The sequence below is a fragment of the Vicia villosa genome, linkage group LG3 (assembly GCF_029867415.1).
Source record: "Vicia villosa cultivar HV-30 ecotype Madison, WI linkage group LG3, Vvil1.0, whole genome shotgun sequence".
NCBI classification, from domain to species: Eukaryota; Viridiplantae; Streptophyta; class Magnoliopsida; order Fabales; family Fabaceae; genus Vicia; species Vicia villosa.
The window spans coordinates 16,125,513-16,147,007 of record NC_081182.1 but is presented as its reverse complement, the minus strand read 5'-3'; the positions used below and the strand labels follow the sequence as shown (position 1 = coordinate 16,147,007).

Below are 21,495 nucleotides of genomic sequence, written 5' to 3'. Positions count from 1 at the left end.
AAATATAATTGTTTTTTTTTTCTTTTAGAGGGTTTTGGTGTTTGTGGAGAAGAATTGTTTTATTACCTATTGATATTGATATCTTTTTAGAAGTGATGAAGTCTTTCATAAATTTAGCAATTATTTAGCAATTATTGTTAGAATATACGGTTACACTTTGTAAATCAATGGAGATTTTTGGTGCTTGTGGAGAAGAAGATAGTGATAGATGAAGAGAAATGTGTGCGAGAGAGAGAGAGAGGAAGATAGAGAGCATCTAAATTGCATTAATAAACTAATATAATTATTAGCCAAAATATTATATTAAATGAGGGTATTCATATAAAATAAATTGCAACCCAAAATAAGCCATAAAATTGCTTAGAGGTGTTTGCGATGCGGTTTGAGCGATTTTGAGGTGAAAAATATCCGAACCGCAAGAGAAAAAGTGTGCAGTTCTGTTGACTTTTATAAATAAATCCGAATCAAATCACAAAAAGCTAATGCAGTTTGGGTTGGTTCGGTTTTTTTTTAAAATTATTGAGTCATACATACACATATAGATGACAACATAACTTTGTATTTAGTCATTTATACGTTATCAAATAATAGCAAAAATCGTCATATTTAGACAACAACTTTTCATTTAATATACATAAATAAAATTAGATAAAAGTGGAATAAAAACATAAAAATAGTAGCATAAAACAATATCAAAACATTATAATGAAATAGATAAAAAGAGAGAAGTGAAAGATTAGAGAAGATGAAAAAGAAAGAACAAAAGATAGGAGAGATTAGAGAACAAAAGGAATATTAAAAACGTAGTTGGAAGAGAGAACAGTAGAATAAAAATAATAAAATGGAAAAGAAAGAACTTAAGAGATGAGAGACTAGAGAAGAAGAGGTGATATGTACATGGAAAAGAAGATGAGAAGAAGGCGTGATATTGCTAGGCGAGATTTGAGAAGACTTAAACTGAAACCTCGAGTGTGCGAAATTGAAAAATCATTTGTAATCGTAAGATTAAAGTATAACAGGTTTGAATTTGGGTTGGATGTGGGTTGTCAATAAGGAAATATGATATTATTAGTTTCCTACTATATTTTGTATAACTTAGGAAATTAGTAATTGTATATAATTATAATTCAAATCAAGATATTTGTAATTAGTAGTGATAATTATGTAATCATTGAGGCTGTATTATTTATAGAGGAAAAGATAATGTCAGCATTCCGTTGTAGTCTAGTTGGTCAGGATACTCGGCTCTCACCCGAGAGACCTGGGTTCAAGTCCCGGCAACGGAAATTTTTAATGTTTTCTATATGCATTAAGCGTAGCATAGTACTGGTAACCATTTAAAAAAATAAATAATTGTACCGAAATTAATACATCCTCTTCTTTCCTTTCTTCTCAAAAAAATTTGATTATTACTTTAGTTTATTTTTATTTATTTTAAAAAAATTGTAAGTGACTTTTTTCAAAAACAAATATAATTGTTTTTTTTTCTTTTAGAGGGTTTTGGTGTTTGTGGAGAAGAATTGTTTTATTACCTATTGATATTGATATCTTTTTAGAAGTGATGATGTCTTTCATAAATTTAACAATTATTTAGCAATTATTGTTAGAATATACGGTTACACTTTGTAAATCAATGGAGATTTTTGGTGCTTGTGGAGAAGAAGATAGTGATAGATGAAGAGAAATGTGTGCGAGAGAGAGAGGAAGATAGAGAGCATCTAAATTGCATTAATAAACTAATATAATTATTAGCCAAAATATTATATTAAATGAGGGTATTCATATAAAATAAATTGCAACCCAAAATAAGCCATAAAATTGCTTAGAGGTGTTTGCGATGCGGTTTGAGCGATTTTGAGGTGAAAAATATCCGAACCGCAAGAGAAAAAGTGTGCAGTTCTGTTGACTTTTATAAATAAATCCGAATCAAATCACATAAAGCTAATGCAGTTTGGGTTGGTTCGTTTTTTTTTTTAAATTATTGAGTCATACATACACATATAGATGACAACATAACTTTGTATTTAGTCATTTATACGTTATCAAATAATAGCAAAAATCGTCATATTTAGACAACAACTTTTCATTTAATATACATAAATAAAATTAGATAAAAGTGGAATAAAAACATAAAAATAGTAGCATAAAACAATATCAAAACATTATAATGAAATAGAAAAAAAGAGAGAAGTGAAAGATTAGAGAAGATGAAAAAGAAAGAACAAAAGATAGGAGAGATTAGAGAATAAAAGGAATATCAAAAACGTAGTTGGAAGAGAGAACAATAGAATAAAAATAATAAAATGGAAAAGAAAGAACTTAAGAGATGAGAGACTAGAGAAGAAGAGGTGATATGTACATGGAAAAGAAGATGAGAAGAAGGCGTGATATCGCTAGGCGAGATTTGAGAAGACTTAAACTGAAACCTCGAGTGTGCGAAATTGAAAAATCATTTGTAATCGTAAGATTAAAGTATAATAGGTTTGAATTTGGGTTGAATGTGGGTTGTCAATAAGGAAATATGATATTATTAGTTTCCTACTATATTTTGTATAACTTAGGAAATTAGTAATTGTATATAATTATAATTCAAATCAAGATATTTGTAATTAGTAGTGATAATTATGTAATCATTGAGGCTGTATTATTTATAGAGGAAAAGATAATGTCAGCATTCCGTTGTAGTCTAGTTGGTCAGGATACTCGGCTCTCACCCGAGAGACCCGGGTTCAAGTCCCGGCAACGGAAATTTTTAATGTTTTCTATATGCATTAAGCGTAGCATATAAATGGTTGTGTTACTAGTACTGGTAACCATTTAAAAAAATAAATAATTGTACCGAAATTAATACATCCTCTTCTTTCCTTTCTTCTCTAAAAAATTTGATTATTACTTTAGTTTATTTTTATTTATTTTAAAAAAATTGTAAGTGACTATTTTCAAAAACAAATATAATTGTTTTTTTTTCTTTTAGAGGGTTTTGGTGTTTGTGGAGAAGAATTGTTTTATTACCTATTGATATTGATATCTTTTTAGAAGTGACGATGTCTTTCATAAATTTAGCAATTATTTAGCAATTATTGTTAGAATATACGGTTACACTTTGTAAATCAATGGAGATTTTTGGTGCTTGTGGAGAAGAAGATAGTGATAGATGAAGAGAAATGTGTGCGAGAGAGAGAGAGGAAGATAGAGAGCATCTAAATTGCATTAATAAACTAATGTAATTATTAGCCAAAATATTATATTAAATGAGGGTATTCATATAAAATAAATTGCAACCCAAAATAAGCCATAAAATTGCTTAGAGGTGTTTGCGATGCGGTTTGAGTGATTTTGAGGTGAAAAATATCCGAACCGCAAGAGAAAAAGTGTGCAGTTCTGTTGACTTTTATAAATAAATCCGAATCAAATCACATAAAGCTAATGCAGTTTGGGTTGGTTCAGTTTTTTTTTAAAATTATTGAGTCATACATACACATATAGATGACAACATAACTTTGTATTTAGTCATTTATATGTTATCAAATAATAGCAGAAATCGTCATATTTAGACAACAACTTTTCATTTAATATACATAAATAAAATTAGATAAAAGTGGAATAAAAACATAAAAATAGTAGCATAAAACAATATCAAAACATTATAATGAAATAGAAAAAAAGAGAGAAGTGAAAGATTAGAGAAGATGAAAAAGAAAGAACAAAAGATAGGAGAGATTAGAGAATAAAAGAAATATTAAAAACGTAGTTGGAAGAGAGAACAGTAGAATAAAAATAATAAAATGGAAAAGAAAGAACTTAAGAGATGAGAGACTAGAGAAGAAGAGGTGATATGTACATGGAAAAGAAGATGAGAAGAAGGCGTGATATTGCTAGGCGAGATTTGAGAAGACTTAAACTGAAACCTCGAGTGTGCGAAATTGAAAAATCATTTGTAATCGTAAGATTAAAGTATAACAGGTTTGAATTTGGGTTGGATGTGGGTTGTCAATAAGGAAATATGATATTATTAGTTTCCTACTATATTTTGTATAACTTAGGAAATTAGTAATTGTATATAATTATAATTCAAATCAAGATATTTGTAATTAGTAGTGTTAATTATGTAATCATTGAGGCTGTATTATTTATAGAGGAAAAGATAATGTCAGCATTCTGTTGTAGTCTAGTTGGTCAGGATACTTGGCTCTCACCCGAGAGACCCGGGTTCAAGTCCCGGCTACGGAAATTTTTAATGTTTTCTATATGCATTAAGCGTAGCATATAAATGGTTGTGTTATTAGTACTGGTAACCATTTAAAAAAATAAATAATAGTACCGAAATTAATACATCCTCTTCTTTCCTTTCTTCTCAAAAAAATTTGATTATTACGTTAGTTTATTTTTATTTATTTTAAAAAAATTGTAAGTGACTTTTTTCAAAAACAAATATAATTGTTTTTTTTTCTTTTAGAGGGTTTTGGTGATTGTGGAGAAGAATTGTTTTATTATCTATTGATATTGATATCTTTTTAGAAGTGATGATGTCTTTCATAAATTTAGCAATTATTTAGCAATTATTGTTAGAATATACGGTTACACTTTGTAAATCAATGGAGATTTTTGGTGCTTGTAGAGAAGAAGATAGTGATAGATGAAGAGAAATGTGTGCGAGAGAGAGAGGAAGATAGAGAGCATCTAAATTGCATTAATAAACTAATATAATTATTAGCCAAAATATTATATTAAATGAGGGTATTCATATAAAATAAATTGCAAACCAAAATAAGCCATAAAATTGCTTAGAGGTGTTTGCGATGCGATTTGAGCGATTTTGAGGTGAAAAATATCCGAAGCGCAAGAGAAAAAGTGTGCAGTTCTGTTGACTTTTATAAATAAATCCGAATCAAATCACATAAAGCTAATGCAGTTTGGGTTGGTTCGATTTTTTTTAAAATTATTGAGTCATACATACACATATAGATGACAACATAACTTTGTATTTAGTCATTTATACGTTATCAAATAATAGCAAAAATCGTCATATTTAGACAACAACTTTTCATTTAATATACATAAATAAAATTAGATAAAAGTGGAATAAAAACATAAAAATAGTAGCATAAAACAATATCAAAACATTATAATGAAATAGAAAAAAAGAGAGAAGTGAAAGATTAGAGAAGATGAAAAAGAAAGAACAAAAGATAGGAGAGATTAGAGAATAAAAGAAATATTAAAAACGTAGTTGGAAGAGAGAACAGTAGAATAAAAATAATAAAATGGAAAAGAAAGAACTTAAGAGATGAGAGACTAGAGAAGAAGAGGTGATATGTACATGGAAAAGAAGATGAGAAGAAGGCGTGATATTGCTAGGCGAGATTTGAGAAGACTTAAACTGAAACCTCGAGTGTGCGAAATTGAAAAATCATTTGTAATCGTAAGATTAAAGTATAACAGGTTTGAATTTGGGTTGGATGTGGGTTGTCAATAAGGAAATATGATATTATTAGTTTCCTACTATATTTTGTATAACTTAGGAAATTAGTAATTGTATATAATTATAATTCAAATCAAGATATTTGTAATTAGTAGTGATAATTATGTAATTATTGGGGCTGTATTATTTATAGAGGAAAAGATAATGAAAGAGGCATCAAGCCAGAATTTGTTTTGACACGGTATCAAGAGCTCTTGAATCTTGAACCGTGATTTTTTTCCTCTTAGTTCTCTGGTCTTGTTAGTTTTTTATAAAAAAAAACCCTTAGAGGAGTAACAACTACTGCAATAGTAGTTGATCAACTCTTTTTGTTCCTTGCGCACGAGTATTGTGCGATCTATTTTTGATCACTTCGTTTCGTTATTCGCCGTTTTCTCATGGAAAAAGAGAACTTCTTCTGTGTTCGTTTTACGGCCAAAAATTATGCTGCTTGAGAGTTTCAATTTAGGATGTACGTGAAAGGAAAAGGTGTGTGGGGCCATGTTGATGGTACTTCAACACTTCCAACTGACAAAACTGCATTGGAGGCATGGCATACAAAGGATGCTCAAATTATATCTTGGATTCTCGCGTACATCGAACCCCACATGGTTAATAATCTGCGTTCCTATTCTACTGCTAAGGACATGTGGGATTACCTGAAGCGCATTTACAACCAAAACAATGATGCAAAAAGATTCCAGTTGGAACTTGACATAGCTAATTATCGTCAAAGCGGTCTTTCGATTCAAGACTACTATTCTGGGTTCCTTAATCTGTGGGCTGAACATTCAATTATTTTACATGGTGATCTTTCTGGGGCCGCACTCATTGTTGTTCAAACTATTTATGAAGTCAGCAAGCGGGATCAGTTTTTAATGAAACTTAGACCAGAATTTGAAGCTGTACGTGCTGGACTGCTGAATCGATCTCCACCTCCTTCTTTAGATGTGTGTCTTGGAGAATTACTGCGGGAGGAGCAGCGTCTGTTAACTCAAGGGGCCATGTCAAACGACAATACTACTATGGATGTCGTTTCTGTGGCCTATTCTGCCCAAAGTAAAGGGAAATCGCGTGATATGAAGCAAGTTCAATGTTTTTCCTGCAAACAGTTTGGCCACATTGCTCGCAATTGTAACAAGAAATTTTGTAACTACTGTAAGCAACATGGTCACATCATTGCAGAATGCCTGACCTGGCCCAAAAAGAGACCAGTGCAGGCCTTTCATGCCAATAGGCCAGACCTATGCCGCTGCTGCCTCCAACAATGTTGTTGCTGCCTTGACTCCAGAAAGTGTGCAACAAATGGTACTCTCTGCCCTCTCTGCCTTAGGCATCCAAGGTAATTATTACACTGCCTCTCCACCTTGGTTTATTGATTCCGGGGCCTCCAATCACATGACTGGCTCCCTTGAAAATTTGCATAATGTTCACACATACAACGGCACCGAAAAATTCAGATTGCAGATGGTAATACTCTTCCTATAAGTGTTGTTGGTGACATTAATTCCTCTTTTCGGGATGTGTTTGTATCCCCTGGACTTGTTTCAAATTTGATTTCAGTTGGACAATTGGTGGATAATAATTGCGATGTTAATTTCTCTCGTGCTGGTTGTTCTGTGCAGGATCACGTGTCGGGGAAAGTGATCGCGAGGGGGCATAAAGTGGGTTGTTTGTTTCCTCTCCAGTTTAATTCTAGTAATGTTTCTTTTACTTGTAATAATGTTCCTCATCAATGTGAGGATTGGCATAGAAAGTTGGGTCACCCGAATTCTGTCGTTTTCTCTCATTTAATAAAAAGTGGATTGATTGGAAACAAGACAGTTATGTCTAGTTCTTCCATTCCTTGTGTTGTTTGCAAACTTGGTAAAAGTAAAACTCTTCCTTTTTCTTCTCCTACTCACCGTGCTACCAAATGTTTTGATGTTATTCATAGTGATGTTTAGGGTATGTCTCCTATTTTATCTCATGCTAAATATAAATATTTTGTGGCGTGTATAGATGACTATAGTCGATTTACTTGGTTATATTTATTACGCTCTAAAGCTGAGGTTTTCACTATGTTTAAGAACTTTGTGGCATATCTTGAGAACCAATTTCAAACCAGCATTAAGATTTTACGCACTGGCTCGGGAGGAGAGTATACCTCTCACGAGTTTCAAAAATACTTACAGCAAAAACGAATTATTTTTCAACGGTCTTGTCCTTATACACCTCAACAAAATGGCATTGCTGAACGCAAAAACCGGCACTTGCTTGATGTTACAAGAACATTACTGCTTCAAGCCTCTGTTCCATCAAAATTTTGGGTTGAAGCTTTGTCCACCGATGTTTTATTGATCAACCGTCTTCCATCTCAGGTTCTAGATTTGATACACCTTTCTTTCGTCTTTTTAACACTCATCCCAATTATCATAATCTTCACACTTTCGGTTGTGTATGTTTTCTTCACTTATCGCCTCGTGAATGTCATAAGCTTGAGGCACAATCTGTCCAATGTGCATTTATGGGATATAGTCTTAATCAAAAAGGATTCTTGTGTTATGATGCCTCTGCACATCGCATCCGTATTTCTCGCTATGTGATTTTCTTTGATCATCAATTCTTTTTCCCGCATCTTTCCCATAATTCTTATGATGTTTCTATTCTACCCAATTTCCAAGAGGTCTCTCGGTCTATAAAGCGTTTTAAACCCGGACTTGTGTATGTTAGGCGCTCCCCGCCACTTCTCAACACTGATCCGCCACCTGAACCTGCGCTAGAACCACTGCGGAAATCCACAAGAGAGTCTCACCCCCCAGATAGGTATGGTTCTTGGCATACTTCTTTATCTACCACCTGATCGAATATAGTTGTTCCTACATGTTATTCACAGGCAGTTAAAGACCCATGTTGGGTTAAAGCAATGCAAGATGAACTACAAGCACTCCAGGATAACTTTACTTGGGACGTTGTCTCTTGTCCACCTGATGTGAAGCCCATAGGTTGCAAATGGGTATATTCTCTGAAGTTGAATTCTGATGGTTCTCTCAATCGTTACAAGGCTCGCTTGGTCGCTTTGGGAAACAAACAAGAATATAGAATAAACTATGATGAGACGTTTGCTCCTGTAGCCAAGATGACTACCATTAGAACAATGCTTTCTATTGCTGCTTCTGCAGGCTGGTCCCTTCATCAAATGGATGTGAAGAATGTTTTTCTTCATGGGGACCTTGAATAAAATATTTGGGGACCTTGAAGAAAATATTTATATGACTTCTCCTCAGGGTCTATTTTCATCCTCTCCAGGTGTTTGCAAGCTTAAACGCTCTTTATATGGCCTGCGACAAGCTCCTCGGGCATGGTATGAAAAATTTCTATCTATTGTTCTTGGATTTTCTTTTACTCAAAGTCAATATGAGTCCTCCTTATTCATCCATCGCACGACTACTGGAATTGTGCTTCTTCTTATTTATGTTGATGACATGGTCATTACTGGTTCTAATCAAGTGGCCATACAACAACTTAAACAACAACTTCAAGCCTCATTTCAGATGAAAGATCTTGGTTGCCTGCATTATTTCTTGGGTCTTGAAGTTCATTCTAATTCCAATGGCATTTTTCTTCATCAACACAAGTATACTACAGATCTAATCTCCTTGGCGGGGCTCCAATCTGCTGCTCCGGTGGATACTCCTCTTGAAGTTAACGTCAAATACCATCGTGATGAGGGTGATCTTTTGCCTGGTACACTTTTATATCGTCAACTAGTGGGGAGTCTTAATTATCTAACAATTACGCGCCCCGACATCTCATTTGCAGTCCAACAAGTCAGTCAATTTAGGCACACTCCTCGACACCTTCATTTGGCTGTTGTTCGTCGCATCATTCGTTGCTTGAAAGGTAGCTCTCACCGTGGCCTCTTCTTTCCTATTGGATCATCCATTGATTTGGTTGGCTATAACGATGCTGATTGGGCAGGTTGTCCTGATACTCGACGATATGTCACCGGTTGGTGCATGTTTCTTGGTTCCGCTTTAATTTCTTGGAAAAGTAAAAAAACAAGCACGAGTTTCCAAGTCCTCCACTGAATCTGAATATCGAGCTATGCCAACAGCCTGTTCGGAAATTATTTGGCTTCATGGTCTTCTAACTGACCTTGGTTTCTCTCAGCAAACAGCAATACCTCTCTATGCTGACAATACTAGTGCTATTCAAATTGCTGCCAATCCTGTTTTTCACGAACGAACTAAGCATATCGAGGTGGATTGTCATTCTATTCGGGAAGCCTTTGAGAATCACACTATATCTCTTCCGCATGTCACCTCACAACTTCAGCTTGCTGATATATTCACCAAGGCTTTTCCTCGTCCTCGACATCAATTTCTCGTTAGCAAATTGATGATGCTTGACAAGGCGCATCAATTTGAGGGGGAATGTCAATAAGGAAATATGATATTATTAGTTTCCTATTATATTTTATATAACTTAGGAAATTAGTAATTGTATATAATTATAATTCAAATCAAGATATTTGTAATTAGTAGTGATAATTATGTAATTATTGAGGCTGTATGTATTATTTATAGAGGAAAAGATAATGAAAGAGGCATCAAGCCATAATTTGTTTTGACATGGGTTAAGTGAATGTTGGTTGTAACGTAATGCGGTTTGGTTCGATTTATAAATTACAAACCGCAAGCCAAATCAAACCGTGAGGTTTTGTTAAAAATGACCCAAATACATCCGAACCATAAGCGATTTTTTACGGTTTAAGTTTGGTTCGGTTCAATTTTATGGTTTTATATTGGACCAGTTTAGTTTTGAACACCCCTAAAATTGTCTAAAAACCCAAAATTTTGACTGGTAACCAATTACCACTGAAGCATAACCAAAAATAAAAACAAAACACCTCAGGTGTAACAGGTTACCACTTTTACGGTAGCCGGTTACATTAACTCCAGAACAACTTATCAGGTATCAAAAGCATTTTTTGACCCTGTAACCGGTTACCACCCCGCAGTAATAGGGTGCAACACTTGAATTATTGAAAATTCATCTATTTATGAGCATTTTCTCTAGTAATTTAGGATATCAAATGTTTTGGAAGTTTTTGAACACATCCACAAAATATTTCCAAACTCTTGTCATCTTTTTGTTCAAGAAATCTATGATGATAAAGATGTCTTATCTCTGACCTCGACAACTTTTTGGTTGGTTCTTCTTAAACATTTTTCTCTTTTTCAACAAGCTCTCGAATTTCCATCTCCACGCTTGTGAAGTCGAGATATGTTTCACTCACATTTATTGTTTCTTTGAGAGGTTGTTCTCTGATAGCTTCATGGCATCTTGTAGTAATAACATTTACGATGTTATGCTTTATTGGATTTATAATTGTGGTGCTTACTTGAGATGGTTGTGAGAGCTACTGAGCCAACTTATCAATTTAAATCTCCATATATTTAATTGATGCATAGGTGGGGAAAATTATTTGAGCATGGGAAAATTATTTGAGCAAACATCTTTTCATATGAAGAGTTAAATTATGAAAATGAACATAAAGGGCAATGACACAAAGAACCTTAAGGGAGATCTAGTGACTCAACTTGAATGACGAAGTTTTAGAACTAGCACTCTAAACAAAAATCTATTGAAAACATTCTTGGTATTGATTGTGGAACTCCAAGTGGGAAAGTCTACAACGATAGCGTGAAAGAGAATTTAGGCACCAGAAGAATACCTATTTGCTTGGAACATACTAGTTTTTCCAAAAGATAAGTGTTTGCATCCTGGCCGCTATGATTCCGAGGCCATCCATGATTTTTTGGGGAGCAATTTTTTTTCCAATTAACTAAACCAATGAAACATGGTATTAAAGTTCAATAATAAGATCATTGGTCTTTAGGGATATATCAACAATGTTTTGGGTGGCGACTCTATCAATGTCTTTAAGAAGCCACGTGTATCTGCTTTTATCTATGTGATTACCATTAACATGATACGACCAAATAAAAATACCCTCAATGTTCTTGTTGAAGGTAAGATCCACATTGCTAACTTCAAAAGTAACATCTAGGGAATGGTAATAAAATCATAAACATAAATATCTAAAATATTTTTGGAGTATTAATATGTTTTAATTAAAAACATAGTTCTAAACATATGAAAAATACATAAAAAGAAAACTTTGTCCTAACAATATATATTTTTTTGGTATTTTAAATAAGAGATTGGAAAAATAAATTCTATACTTAAATTAAAATACTAAATCCCCTTTTAAAGAAAATATTTAAATGAAACTAAAAGAGAATTATTAGGCCACGGAGTGTCAAAAACCGGAATGGGGAGAAAAGCCCAAAAACTGAAATAATAAAATAAAAAAAGTTTGAGCCGGACCGGGTCTAACAAAGAAGGTTGTTTTTTTTAGAAAAAACCTAAAACAGATCGAAGAGGGCCAGCGGCGCCTCTCTCTCACTCTATCGTTCTACTTGCTCTTGTTTTCTTTGCTTCCATGAAACAAAACAAACAATTGAGCGTACAAGTTGGCATGGATTGTCGTTCTGAGCATGAAACTTATCATCAATTTTGCAGCTAATCCCAGGTTGAAGCCAAGAACCAACGATACCCGTACACGGTTTCTAACAATTGTCAAGGGATTATTACTTAGCTCAGTGTGAATCAATTTGTGCACCGTGCTACCTCCCTTCCGGAACTCCCTCCCAGGTAAATTCTTCTCATATACGTCTATTCTTATGTCACTGTGAATCAATTTGTTTATTCCTTTATTTTTAATCTATAATATAAGAAATATATATGTCATGGAAAAGACTCTTATGCCCACTGCCACGTGTCAAATTGTGTCTCATTTTAATAAAATAATAATAATAATTACTTCTCAAGATGTGTTTTATTCCATATATATATATATATATATATATATATTGGGCAAACAAGAAAGAGTAGCACCTATATCATATTTTATTCATATTAACAACAAAACATCTGAGTTCAGTTTCAGTCTTTAACCTAACGTTGGAACACCATGTCGTCAACCGAGTCCGATGATGCCATACGACGTCGTAACAATGCCGTCAAAGATTATCGCAGAAAGCTTCTCAATCACAAGGAACTCGATTCCCGAATTCGATCAGGTGAACACCAAAACCCTAATTATTTCTCTTTAATTATTATTACTATTATTCACATTCTCTTATTTCATTGATTTTTCGAATATTTTTTTACTGTGCGAATTGCTATTTCTTTGTTGTTTTTCATTGAATTTATGTTGTCTTGTGTTCAGTTAGAGAGAAATTGCGGAATGCGAAGAAGGATTTCAATAAAACAGAGGATGATTTGAAGTCTTTTCAGAGTGTTGGTCAAATTGTTGGCGAGGTTCTTAGGCCTCTTGATGATCAACGCAGTAAGATTCATTTATCGTGCATTTTACCTATAATGAATCTACATTACATGTATGTTTTTTTGTATGATTGAGTAAGTTTAGCATGTTTTATGAATTGGGTGTTTGGTGATTCGGTTAAATTTAGGTTATGATTGTTTGAATTAGTGGAAATGGGATTGGGGTGGATAGTGTTCCGTGCTGGAACCCGAGTTGTTTGGTGAACGGTGCAGGAAAATCTTGATATGGTGGAGCAAGTTTTTGGTGTGGCAGAGAGGGGGCTGACCTGCAAGGTTAGCACTCCAACGCTCATGTTAGTGAGAGAGAATGAAAAGTGATTTGAGAGTGATAATGAATTTGGATACCTAAGAGTGATGCCTCAGGGTGCGGAGTTGTCTACTTTTGGCAAGAATGAGGGAACACCTGTTCGCGTTCGCTTCCTTTGCTTTGTGAGCGGCGTAGAACAGATAGGTTTTGATTTTTTACTACTTGTGGCTTATTAGAAGATGGGAAATCACTTTCAACTCACCTTCGTGCCATGTGTTGTAAATTACTACTGGAATTCCATTTTCAAACTTCACACATTTATGATTGTAGCAAACAAACGAGTGCAAAGTGATTTGCATTCTAAGCTGTGTTGTCAACTATCGACTATAGCATAGTAGAATCTACCAATTTTCTATTGTTTCGCAGTGGCTATGCGGGTCTATAGGATTGTAGTGTAGCGGAATGTGAACAAACCACTATTCTTCGCAACTCACTATTGACAACACTTATTCTAAGGGCTAGCTTGGTTTGAGAATGTTTTGCCATTTTCATACAAATTTTGGAAAACATTATGATATTCTTGTATTTAGAATTGAGGATGGAAATGATATTTAGTTTTTCACCTTCCCAATATTTACCTGCTCGAACAAGCATAACCTTTATTTATGCATTGTTGTTTTTCTTTTGTAAACTCTATTATGATTGTTCTTCTCTTAGTCATGAATTAGTGGATTGGTTGAAGATGGATCATCTAAGCAGTGCATTTTACTTGAATGTTTTTAGTGATTGTTAAAGCGAGCAGTGGACCAAGGTATGTTGTGGGCTGTCGTAGTAAGGTGGACAAGGAGAAGCTGGCTTCAGGAACTCGAGTTGTGCTGGATATGACTACACTAACCATTATGCGAATTCTTCCCCGTGAAGTATATACCCCATCCATCATCTAATCTTGGACTTTTTTTGTGCTCATGATAACCCCTTTTACAGTGATGTCATGTTTGTGTTTTAATCACTATCACTATTTAATAGGTTGACCCAGTTGTGTATAATATGCTACACGAAGACCCTGGGAATGTTAGCTATTCTGCAGTTGGAGGGCTTTCAGATCAGATTCGAGAACTAAGGGAATCAATTGAACTGCCTCTAATGAATCCCGAGCTTTTTCTTAGGGTTGGAATCAAACCACCGAAGGTAAGGATATACTGACATTTCTATGACTTATGACTAACTATTTATTAAAGGAAAAGTAACTAAATTTACTTCTCTCAGGGTGTTCTTCTCTATGGACCTCCTGGAACTGGGAAGACATTATTAGCGAGAGCAATTGCCAGCAATATTGAAGCTAACTTCTTGAAGGTTGTATTTTGTTCTTTGCGCTCTGTGCACCAAATGCTTGATGTGTCATTTTAATCAAAGTTATACTTCATTTCAGGTTGTATCCAGTGCTATAATTGATAAGTATATTGGTGAAAGTTCAAGACTGATTAGGGAAATGTTTGGATATGCTCGTGATCATCAGGTAGGAAGAACTTTTATTCCGTCAAACTGGTTTTCATTCTAAATACCTACTCAGAATTGATTTTTACTGTTTCTATCGTTTTGTTTAGCCTTGCATCATATTCATGGATGAGATTGATGCCATTGGTGGACGGCGTTTCAGTGAGGGAACAAGTGCTGATCGGGAAATTCAAAGAACCCTCATGGAGCTTCTTAACCAGCTAGATGGATTTGATCAGCTTGGAAAGGTGATTCCCATCCTGTTGATTATTCTTAACGTTTTGGAGATCTACACTAACTAGAAAGTTGATTACATTTATTGGCTTTTTCTTTGTTGCTTCCATAATCTCTACATAAAATAGCGGCTTAACTTTGATGTTATATCTAGGTTAAAATTATTATGGCTACAAATAGGCCTGATGTTCTTGACCCTGCCCTTCTTCGCCCGGGCCGACTTGATCGGAAAATTGAAATTCCACTACCAAATGAGCAGTCCAGGATGGAAGTCCTCAAAATCCATGCTGCTGGAATTGCAAAGCATGGTGAAATTGATTATGAAGCAGTTGTTAAGCTTGCTGAGGTACAGTAAAAAAAGCAGAAGTTTTAAGGATACTCATGCATGTTGAAATATATTTCACCTTCTGTTCCTTATGGTTCTATGTATTTTATTGACTTCAGGGGTTCAATGGTGCTGATCTTCGTAATGTTTGCACTGAAGCTGGGATGGCTGCCATTCGTGCAGAACGTGATTATGTAATTCATGAAGATTTCATGAAGGTAAAGTGCTTACATTTCATAACACTTAATAGATCCTTTAAGTTTCATAAATTTTGGAGTAGGATGCCTATCTGAAATTCTCGTCATCCTTACATCTTTCTGAACTTCCAGGCCGTCCGCAAATTGACTGAAGCAAAGAAACTGGAAGCAAGTGCCCATTACAATGCGGATTTTGGGAAAGAATAAATCTCATTTTTTGTGGTACATCTATTTATCTTGCACCACCCAAAGAACTTCTGGAGCAACTAGTACTCCATTTTCATTGTTTGGTCTCTTCTAGCCCACCAATTGACATACTTTTGCTTTGTAAGCTTGGATAGTTTTTGTTGGATTTGCAGTTCAACTATAGGTTAGTGTTACATACTTACAGTATTCAAGGTTGGCCTACCTCATTCGTAGGTCTTAAGCAAAATATTAAGGGAAGTCATTTTTGGATGTGAAGTACCAAAATGAAATTTTTATTTAATTTTTTTTTCTTGGAAGTTTGATTGCAATTTATTTGTCTTAGTTGTTTTGATGTGAAAGTTCATCCTTCAACATAAAGAACTTGTATTCAAATTTGTTGGAGTTTAGTTATTTAATGTTTTTTTTTTCTTCAGTATTTGGTATATGGTGCTCGACCACTACACCAACACATAAGTTTAAATATTTCTTTGGCAGTGCAATTAATAGTCAGTGAACTTTTATGTGGAATCCTGTGTTTTAATTATAAAAAAGATTTTTGTTTTATTTCTAAAGCAAGGGTTTTAGAAGGTGACGCTCCTCACAGAATCACATCTTTCAAAATATTCACATGACATTGTATCTTTCTTTTAATATTTGAAAGCAAGAGAAGTCTATCGTATATGTGGATTAACTATCAAGAGTGTTTAACAAACAGGATTTTGAGTTGCTATTATGAATTGTAAACAAGCAAACGTGATTTTGATTAAATTGAATTTTATAAAACTGATTTTGTTAAATTTGAGTTTGAAGAGAGTGGTTTTATGATTACACCAAAAAGAAGTGAATGGATGTAAGGTAATATAGATAATTCAGTTATCTTATTGATTTAAATCAAGATTGAGGTAAAAGAGCTTATGTGAAATTTTACTTATTCAAAATGACTTCAAAACGATTAATGTAAAGTATCTCGTGGTGAACGCCTTGTCTCCCTAGGAATGCCCTGCCCTCAACTTGCTATGGGCGGTCCTCCACCCTACAGTATTCTGTGAATGCCCCGTCCTCAACTTGCTAGGGGCGGTCCTCTCCACCCTTCATTTTGAGCCTTAAATACTTGTTCCCTGATGTACAAGTTGGTTCAGTTTAGTTGGTATAATTATTTTTTGTTAGGACTATTTACATTTTATTTATATTTTCTTTTATTATGAATTTATGAATTCTATTTTATAAATAGGAAAATGATATTTGTTAATATCTATTTCTCTAGTGTTTTGATTGAATTATTTACAACTTATTTATGGATTTAAAATTTTTTGTTCTTTAAATTGGTTGATTCTTAAAAATCCTGTCTTCATGGGAAGAAAAAGAATACCTCTGGTATAAATTGCATCTAGGAACATATTTTTATTCTTTCATAACAAACAAAGTTACATTTTATTTTCAGCATTCCATTCTTAAGAATAAGTTTTGCCACTCTGAACGAAACCATGTCCTAAGACTGAATTAGCATCTCTTCTACATTTGTACTCTGACAATTATCCTTCACTGACTACTCACCTTTCCTTATATAGTACATCTCAGATTTTGATAAATAGATGCGTGACAATGGAATCATAATACGCGTCTTTAGGAACATCTAAACTAGAAATTGGCTTCTGAAGAAGATTAGAGACTTGAAGCATCCATACTACCATTTTAATGAATCTAGAGCTTGTTGATGAATCTGTTTGTCACCGGCGGCTACAACATTAAAACCTGTAACAGGCAATTCTTTAAGACAACAATGGAACCAAAGAGAGCAAAAATCCATATGTTCTATTCTGTTTTATTATGTCTGTCAAATACTACTCAAGAAAGGATTAGAAATCAGGCAAGACTTTAAAGGAGAGATGTTGAATGAGAATTTACTTGTAGCGATTGAAAGTGGCGAAGCTTCCCAACGGAGTTGATGTCCTTTCCAATCAGTTATGACACCTCCAGAGCCTTCAATAACAGGTATCAATGCAAGAAAGTCGTACGGCTGAAAAACACAAAAGTTTGCCCAAGGAAAATATTTAGATAATGAGTATAACAACCCATATATGGTTTTAATCATCTGAGTTTTTCTCTGAAAGATCACAAAATTCTTAAATAAAACAAGCAACCAAAGATTGGACAATAGTGAATACCTTCAGACCGGACTCAACTACAAGATCCACAAAGCCAGAAGATAAAAGAGCATATGCATAGCAGTCACAACCGTATAATGGAATTTTAACCTGAGGAGTGCAAAAGATAGAATATCTGAATGACGATAAGAAATCTAGATGTATCTTTTGGGAAAGAAAATTATATATCATCATTACTGTCAGAAACAATCATCATTCATAGAATAGTTCACAGCATACACATAAATAAGAACAAGCCAAACAGTAGTGCAATACTGTAAGCTGACAGGGCTAGATATTTACACAGTGCATAGGATTAAGAAATCACTTGACTAGGAAAGGTGGAGTCAGCAATACACAACAATGATAGATAGATTGAATTGATAACATCAGTGAATTTATATGCCAATTCTGGTTGTTAAGAAACAAGACCCATGTCATAAATAGAAATTGAACTAGTATTCTATTTATGAAAAACATACCGCATCAAAGCAAGTACTTGATAGACATATTTATCTATTAATGATATTATTATATGCACTATCTTTATGTTTACAATTTGGTAAAGAAATGCAACAGACCTTGTCTCTAACTCGGATAAATGCCTCTTCTGCATCTCCACTAAAAAGATGCGGGCTTGTAGTGTACCTGGGTTGTGAATAGATTAATTTAAATTAGCTACCATAAAGAATTGTGAAATCCATGGCAACCATGTTGAAAGCAGTAGATGAAAAAAATATTAACTGCGGTTTTCTAGAAAATCCTTGTTATCCCTCTAGAACTTAAGAACTGTTCATAATAAAGTTTGCAAAGGAAAAAGAAGAAAAGCCTACAGGTATGCTTGAGAAAGGTCCGCACAAGTGCGTGTGGACACTTCTTGTCCATTCAGAGTAGTTTTCTTTCCAGTTATCCCAATCCATCTTTCTTTTAAAACAGGTTGATCAATTATGCCAAGGATCTGATGAAAAGGAAACAAAAGTCAAAACATAAAGTATAATACTCACTCAACAAACTGAAAACGATAACACGGCTGATTGCATCTTGTAGTTCATCTTAATAACATCCTCAGTTTGTCTACAATTCAAACACGTAGGTAAAATATTAACGAAATCAAGGTGATTTTTAACATCCTCAATTTGTCTACTCAATTAACTGATTAAATTGAAAAGACTATAAGATGATTGACAATCCTGTTTTTTTTCACTCTTCAATAAGACAGATTCAATAATTTCATAGGAAAATAAAATGACACCGTCAAATTCTACATAGGCATTGAAGTAGTAAGAGATGAGATAATGACTTACTGGTGTGCCATTTTGCAAAAGAGCAATGAGAGTGCCAAATAAGGGTTTTCCTGAAATGGAATAAAAATGAGGAAAGTTAAAAAAATGTAAGTTCGAGTACTCTTAGTGACCCAATATTAATGAGGTTAAGGAAATATACCAGTGATAAAGCTCTTAGTTCCATCAATGGGATCTAATACCCAAACATAATCAGCACTGTTTTGTTTACACCTCCACCCTTTTTCCTCTCCATAACTGCAATTTAATTGGTGTGAAATCCAGGTTCAGTGTTTCAATAATTTATAGTACAGAATCTACAATCCGGTTGTAGGTTATGTTTTCCTAGTTATTACTTCCAAATTCCAAGTCCACATCAACAAAATGCAGAAACAATTTCAGTCTAAAATTCTGTTTAGATTAACAACTTAATTTGCAAAAATGTTTATCATACATAAGCTCTTATTATAAGCACTTTTTATAGTAAATGATAAAATAAATTCACACTGTTTTCTTCTAAACCATAAGTTGTTTTCGAAAGTTATTATGGAGAACTTATGGAAATAAACTGAAAAACAATTTATGAAATTGTGATAAATTGTTTTCATAAGTTCTTCCGTAAGTTCAAATAAACCAATCTAAACAACCCTAAAGATCTGCTTTGAGTCTATTTGAGAGAACTCACGAAAACAACTTATGAGTCTATTTGAGCTTATCTACTAACATAAGTTTTGTGAGTCTATTTAAGAGAACTCATGAAAACAACTTATGACATTGTTGTTGGTTGTTTTTTCACTTTCTTTCCATAAGTTCTCAGAGATAACTTAAAAAAACAGCTCATAGCTTGTTTAAAAAAAAACTAACTTTATTGTATCCAATACTATAGAAATAGCTTACACACTCTCCATGATAAGCTGCAAGTAAGCTATTTATCCAAACAAGGACAAATCCCATTGTCATTTAACTTTCTATATTATAGAGAAACCAACAACATCCAAATTCCAATGTAAATGCAAAGCTCAACATAAATTGATCCCAATCTCAGAACTGAAAGAAAACTATAACAACTTTTGCAAATATTCTAGAACTAAAGTGCAATAAAAAAAGTAGGGAAAAAGAGTTACACAGCATGAGAAGGGAAATTGTCAAGAATGACAGAAACCATAGCTTCCTCAGCGGATTGATCAGCAATGGTGACAGGACCTGCGTGAGAGAGTCAAAACATTATTATCACAATAATCATGAAAGTGAAGTATTGAAGAAATCGTGAGTGAATTACTTACTGAGATCCTGTTTGTGAATAATGTCGAATTTTTTTCTGAAATATTTGCGGATGACGTCTCCGGCGGCGTCGGCGGCTTTGTTAGCGACATCGGCGAAGTGAATAAGTTGGTGAGGATGCGAGGAGGAGGCCATGGCTCTGAGTCTGAGTCTGGAAGATGACGGAGAGGTCAATTTGTTTGATTGGAGATGGAGAAGGGAGGTGTTATTAGGAATTTGAGAGTGAAGAAGATGGCACTGTGATAGCAACATTTCAGTTCAGTTGCGGAGGTGGTTACGGTGGCTACTTAATCAATTTCCCTATTTTTTATGGATTCTAACACCACCGGAGCACCACCACCGAGTAGAGTACACAACACCGGTAAATAAGCGCTTATTTTTTGGGATTAAATAATAGTAACTTTAATTAAAGTATAATTTTTTTGACGGAATAGTTGAGCTACAATTTTGAAAATATTTCTACAAACAAGCATCTTTTTTATTTTAGTTTTTTATAATCACTCTCATTTTTACCTATAGTAATCTATTTTAAATAAAAAAATTAGACTAAAGAAGTGTTGTCATATGAACTAGTGACAAATCCGTGCATACGCACGAGTTCTGGTCTGATACGCGCATTTATTTACATAATATATTATTTTAAATAGAATATTTAAAATGCAAAATTATTTAGATCAATAATAAATTTTTCGTATATCAAAATATTTAGATCAATACTAATTTTTTTTTCTCTTATATCATTCTTGGATCATAAATATTTGAATCATAAATATCATCTTTCTTATATATAAATATATATAGACAAGAATATATTTTTTCCCGTATTCAAATATTATTTCTGTTTAGATATCATTTACAAAAATATCTGGATAAATTGTAAATTTTTGTATATAAAAATATTTAGATCAATAATAAATTTTTTTCTCATATACCATTTTTGAAAAAATTTTTTATGGATCTAAATACCATTTTTCGTATATAAAAATATTTAGATCAATAATAATTTTTTTCCGTATACAGATATTTTTTTGTTTAGGTATCATTTATAAAAATATTTGAATGAATAGTAAATTTACGTATAAAAAAATATTTAGATCAATAATAGATTTTTTCCCGTATATCATTTTTGAATAAATTTTTTATGGATCATAAATTACATTTTTCGTATATAAAAATATTTAGATCAATAATAGATTTTTCCCGTATTTAAATATTATTTATGTTCAGTATCATTTACAAAAATATCTGGAT

The 21,495-nt window shown here is 33.4% G+C and overlaps 2 protein-coding genes and 3 non-coding genes across 5 annotated transcripts; 4 read left to right on the top strand and 1 right to left on the bottom strand.

The window, feature by feature from the left end:
• The first annotated feature begins 1,213 nt into the window (after window positions 1–1,213).
• TRNAE-CUC (transfer RNA glutamic acid (anticodon CUC)) lies at window positions 1,214–1,286 on the top strand. The gene has a single exon. It is a non-coding gene; the product is annotated as a tRNA-Glu (tRNA).
• A 1,389-nt stretch (window positions 1,287–2,675) lies between these two features.
• Window positions 2,676–2,748, top strand: TRNAE-CUC (transfer RNA glutamic acid (anticodon CUC)). The gene has a single exon. It is a non-coding gene; the product is annotated as a tRNA-Glu (tRNA).
• Window positions 2,749–4,157: 1,409 nt separating this feature from the next.
• TRNAE-CUC (transfer RNA glutamic acid (anticodon CUC)) lies at window positions 4,158–4,230 on the top strand. Its single transcript has one exon. It is a non-coding gene; the product is annotated as a tRNA-Glu (tRNA).
• A 7,628-nt stretch (window positions 4,231–11,858) lies between these two features.
• On the top strand, window positions 11,859–15,959 carry LOC131660426 (26S proteasome regulatory subunit 10B homolog A-like). Its single transcript, XM_058929668.1, has 11 exons — window positions 11,859–12,163; window positions 12,453–12,591; window positions 12,741–12,860; window positions 13,887–14,023; window positions 14,130–14,291; window positions 14,370–14,456; window positions 14,533–14,619; window positions 14,708–14,845; window positions 14,986–15,177; window positions 15,276–15,374; window positions 15,486–15,959. Exons 2-11 carry the CDS (start codon window positions 12,483–12,485, stop codon window positions 15,558–15,560), a joined length of 1,206 nt encoding a protein of 401 aa, XP_058785651.1. The 5' UTR covers window positions 11,859–12,163; window positions 12,453–12,482; the 3' UTR covers window positions 15,561–15,959.
• A 952-nt stretch (window positions 15,960–16,911) lies between these two features.
• LOC131660427 (bifunctional phosphatase IMPL2, chloroplastic-like) lies at window positions 16,912–20,627 on the bottom strand. The gene is made up of 9 exons (XM_058929669.1): window positions 20,247–20,627; window positions 20,088–20,166; window positions 19,127–19,221; window positions 18,988–19,037; window positions 18,517–18,641; window positions 18,265–18,331; window positions 17,705–17,794; window positions 17,445–17,556; window positions 16,912–17,291 (listed from the first exon to the last, which is right to left on the bottom strand). The coding sequence occupies exons 1-9, from the start codon at window positions 20,494–20,496 to the stop codon at window positions 17,224–17,226; spliced, it is 936 nt and encodes a 311-aa protein (XP_058785652.1). The 5' UTR covers window positions 20,497–20,627; the 3' UTR covers window positions 16,912–17,223.
• Window positions 20,628–21,495: the final 868 nt, after the last annotated feature.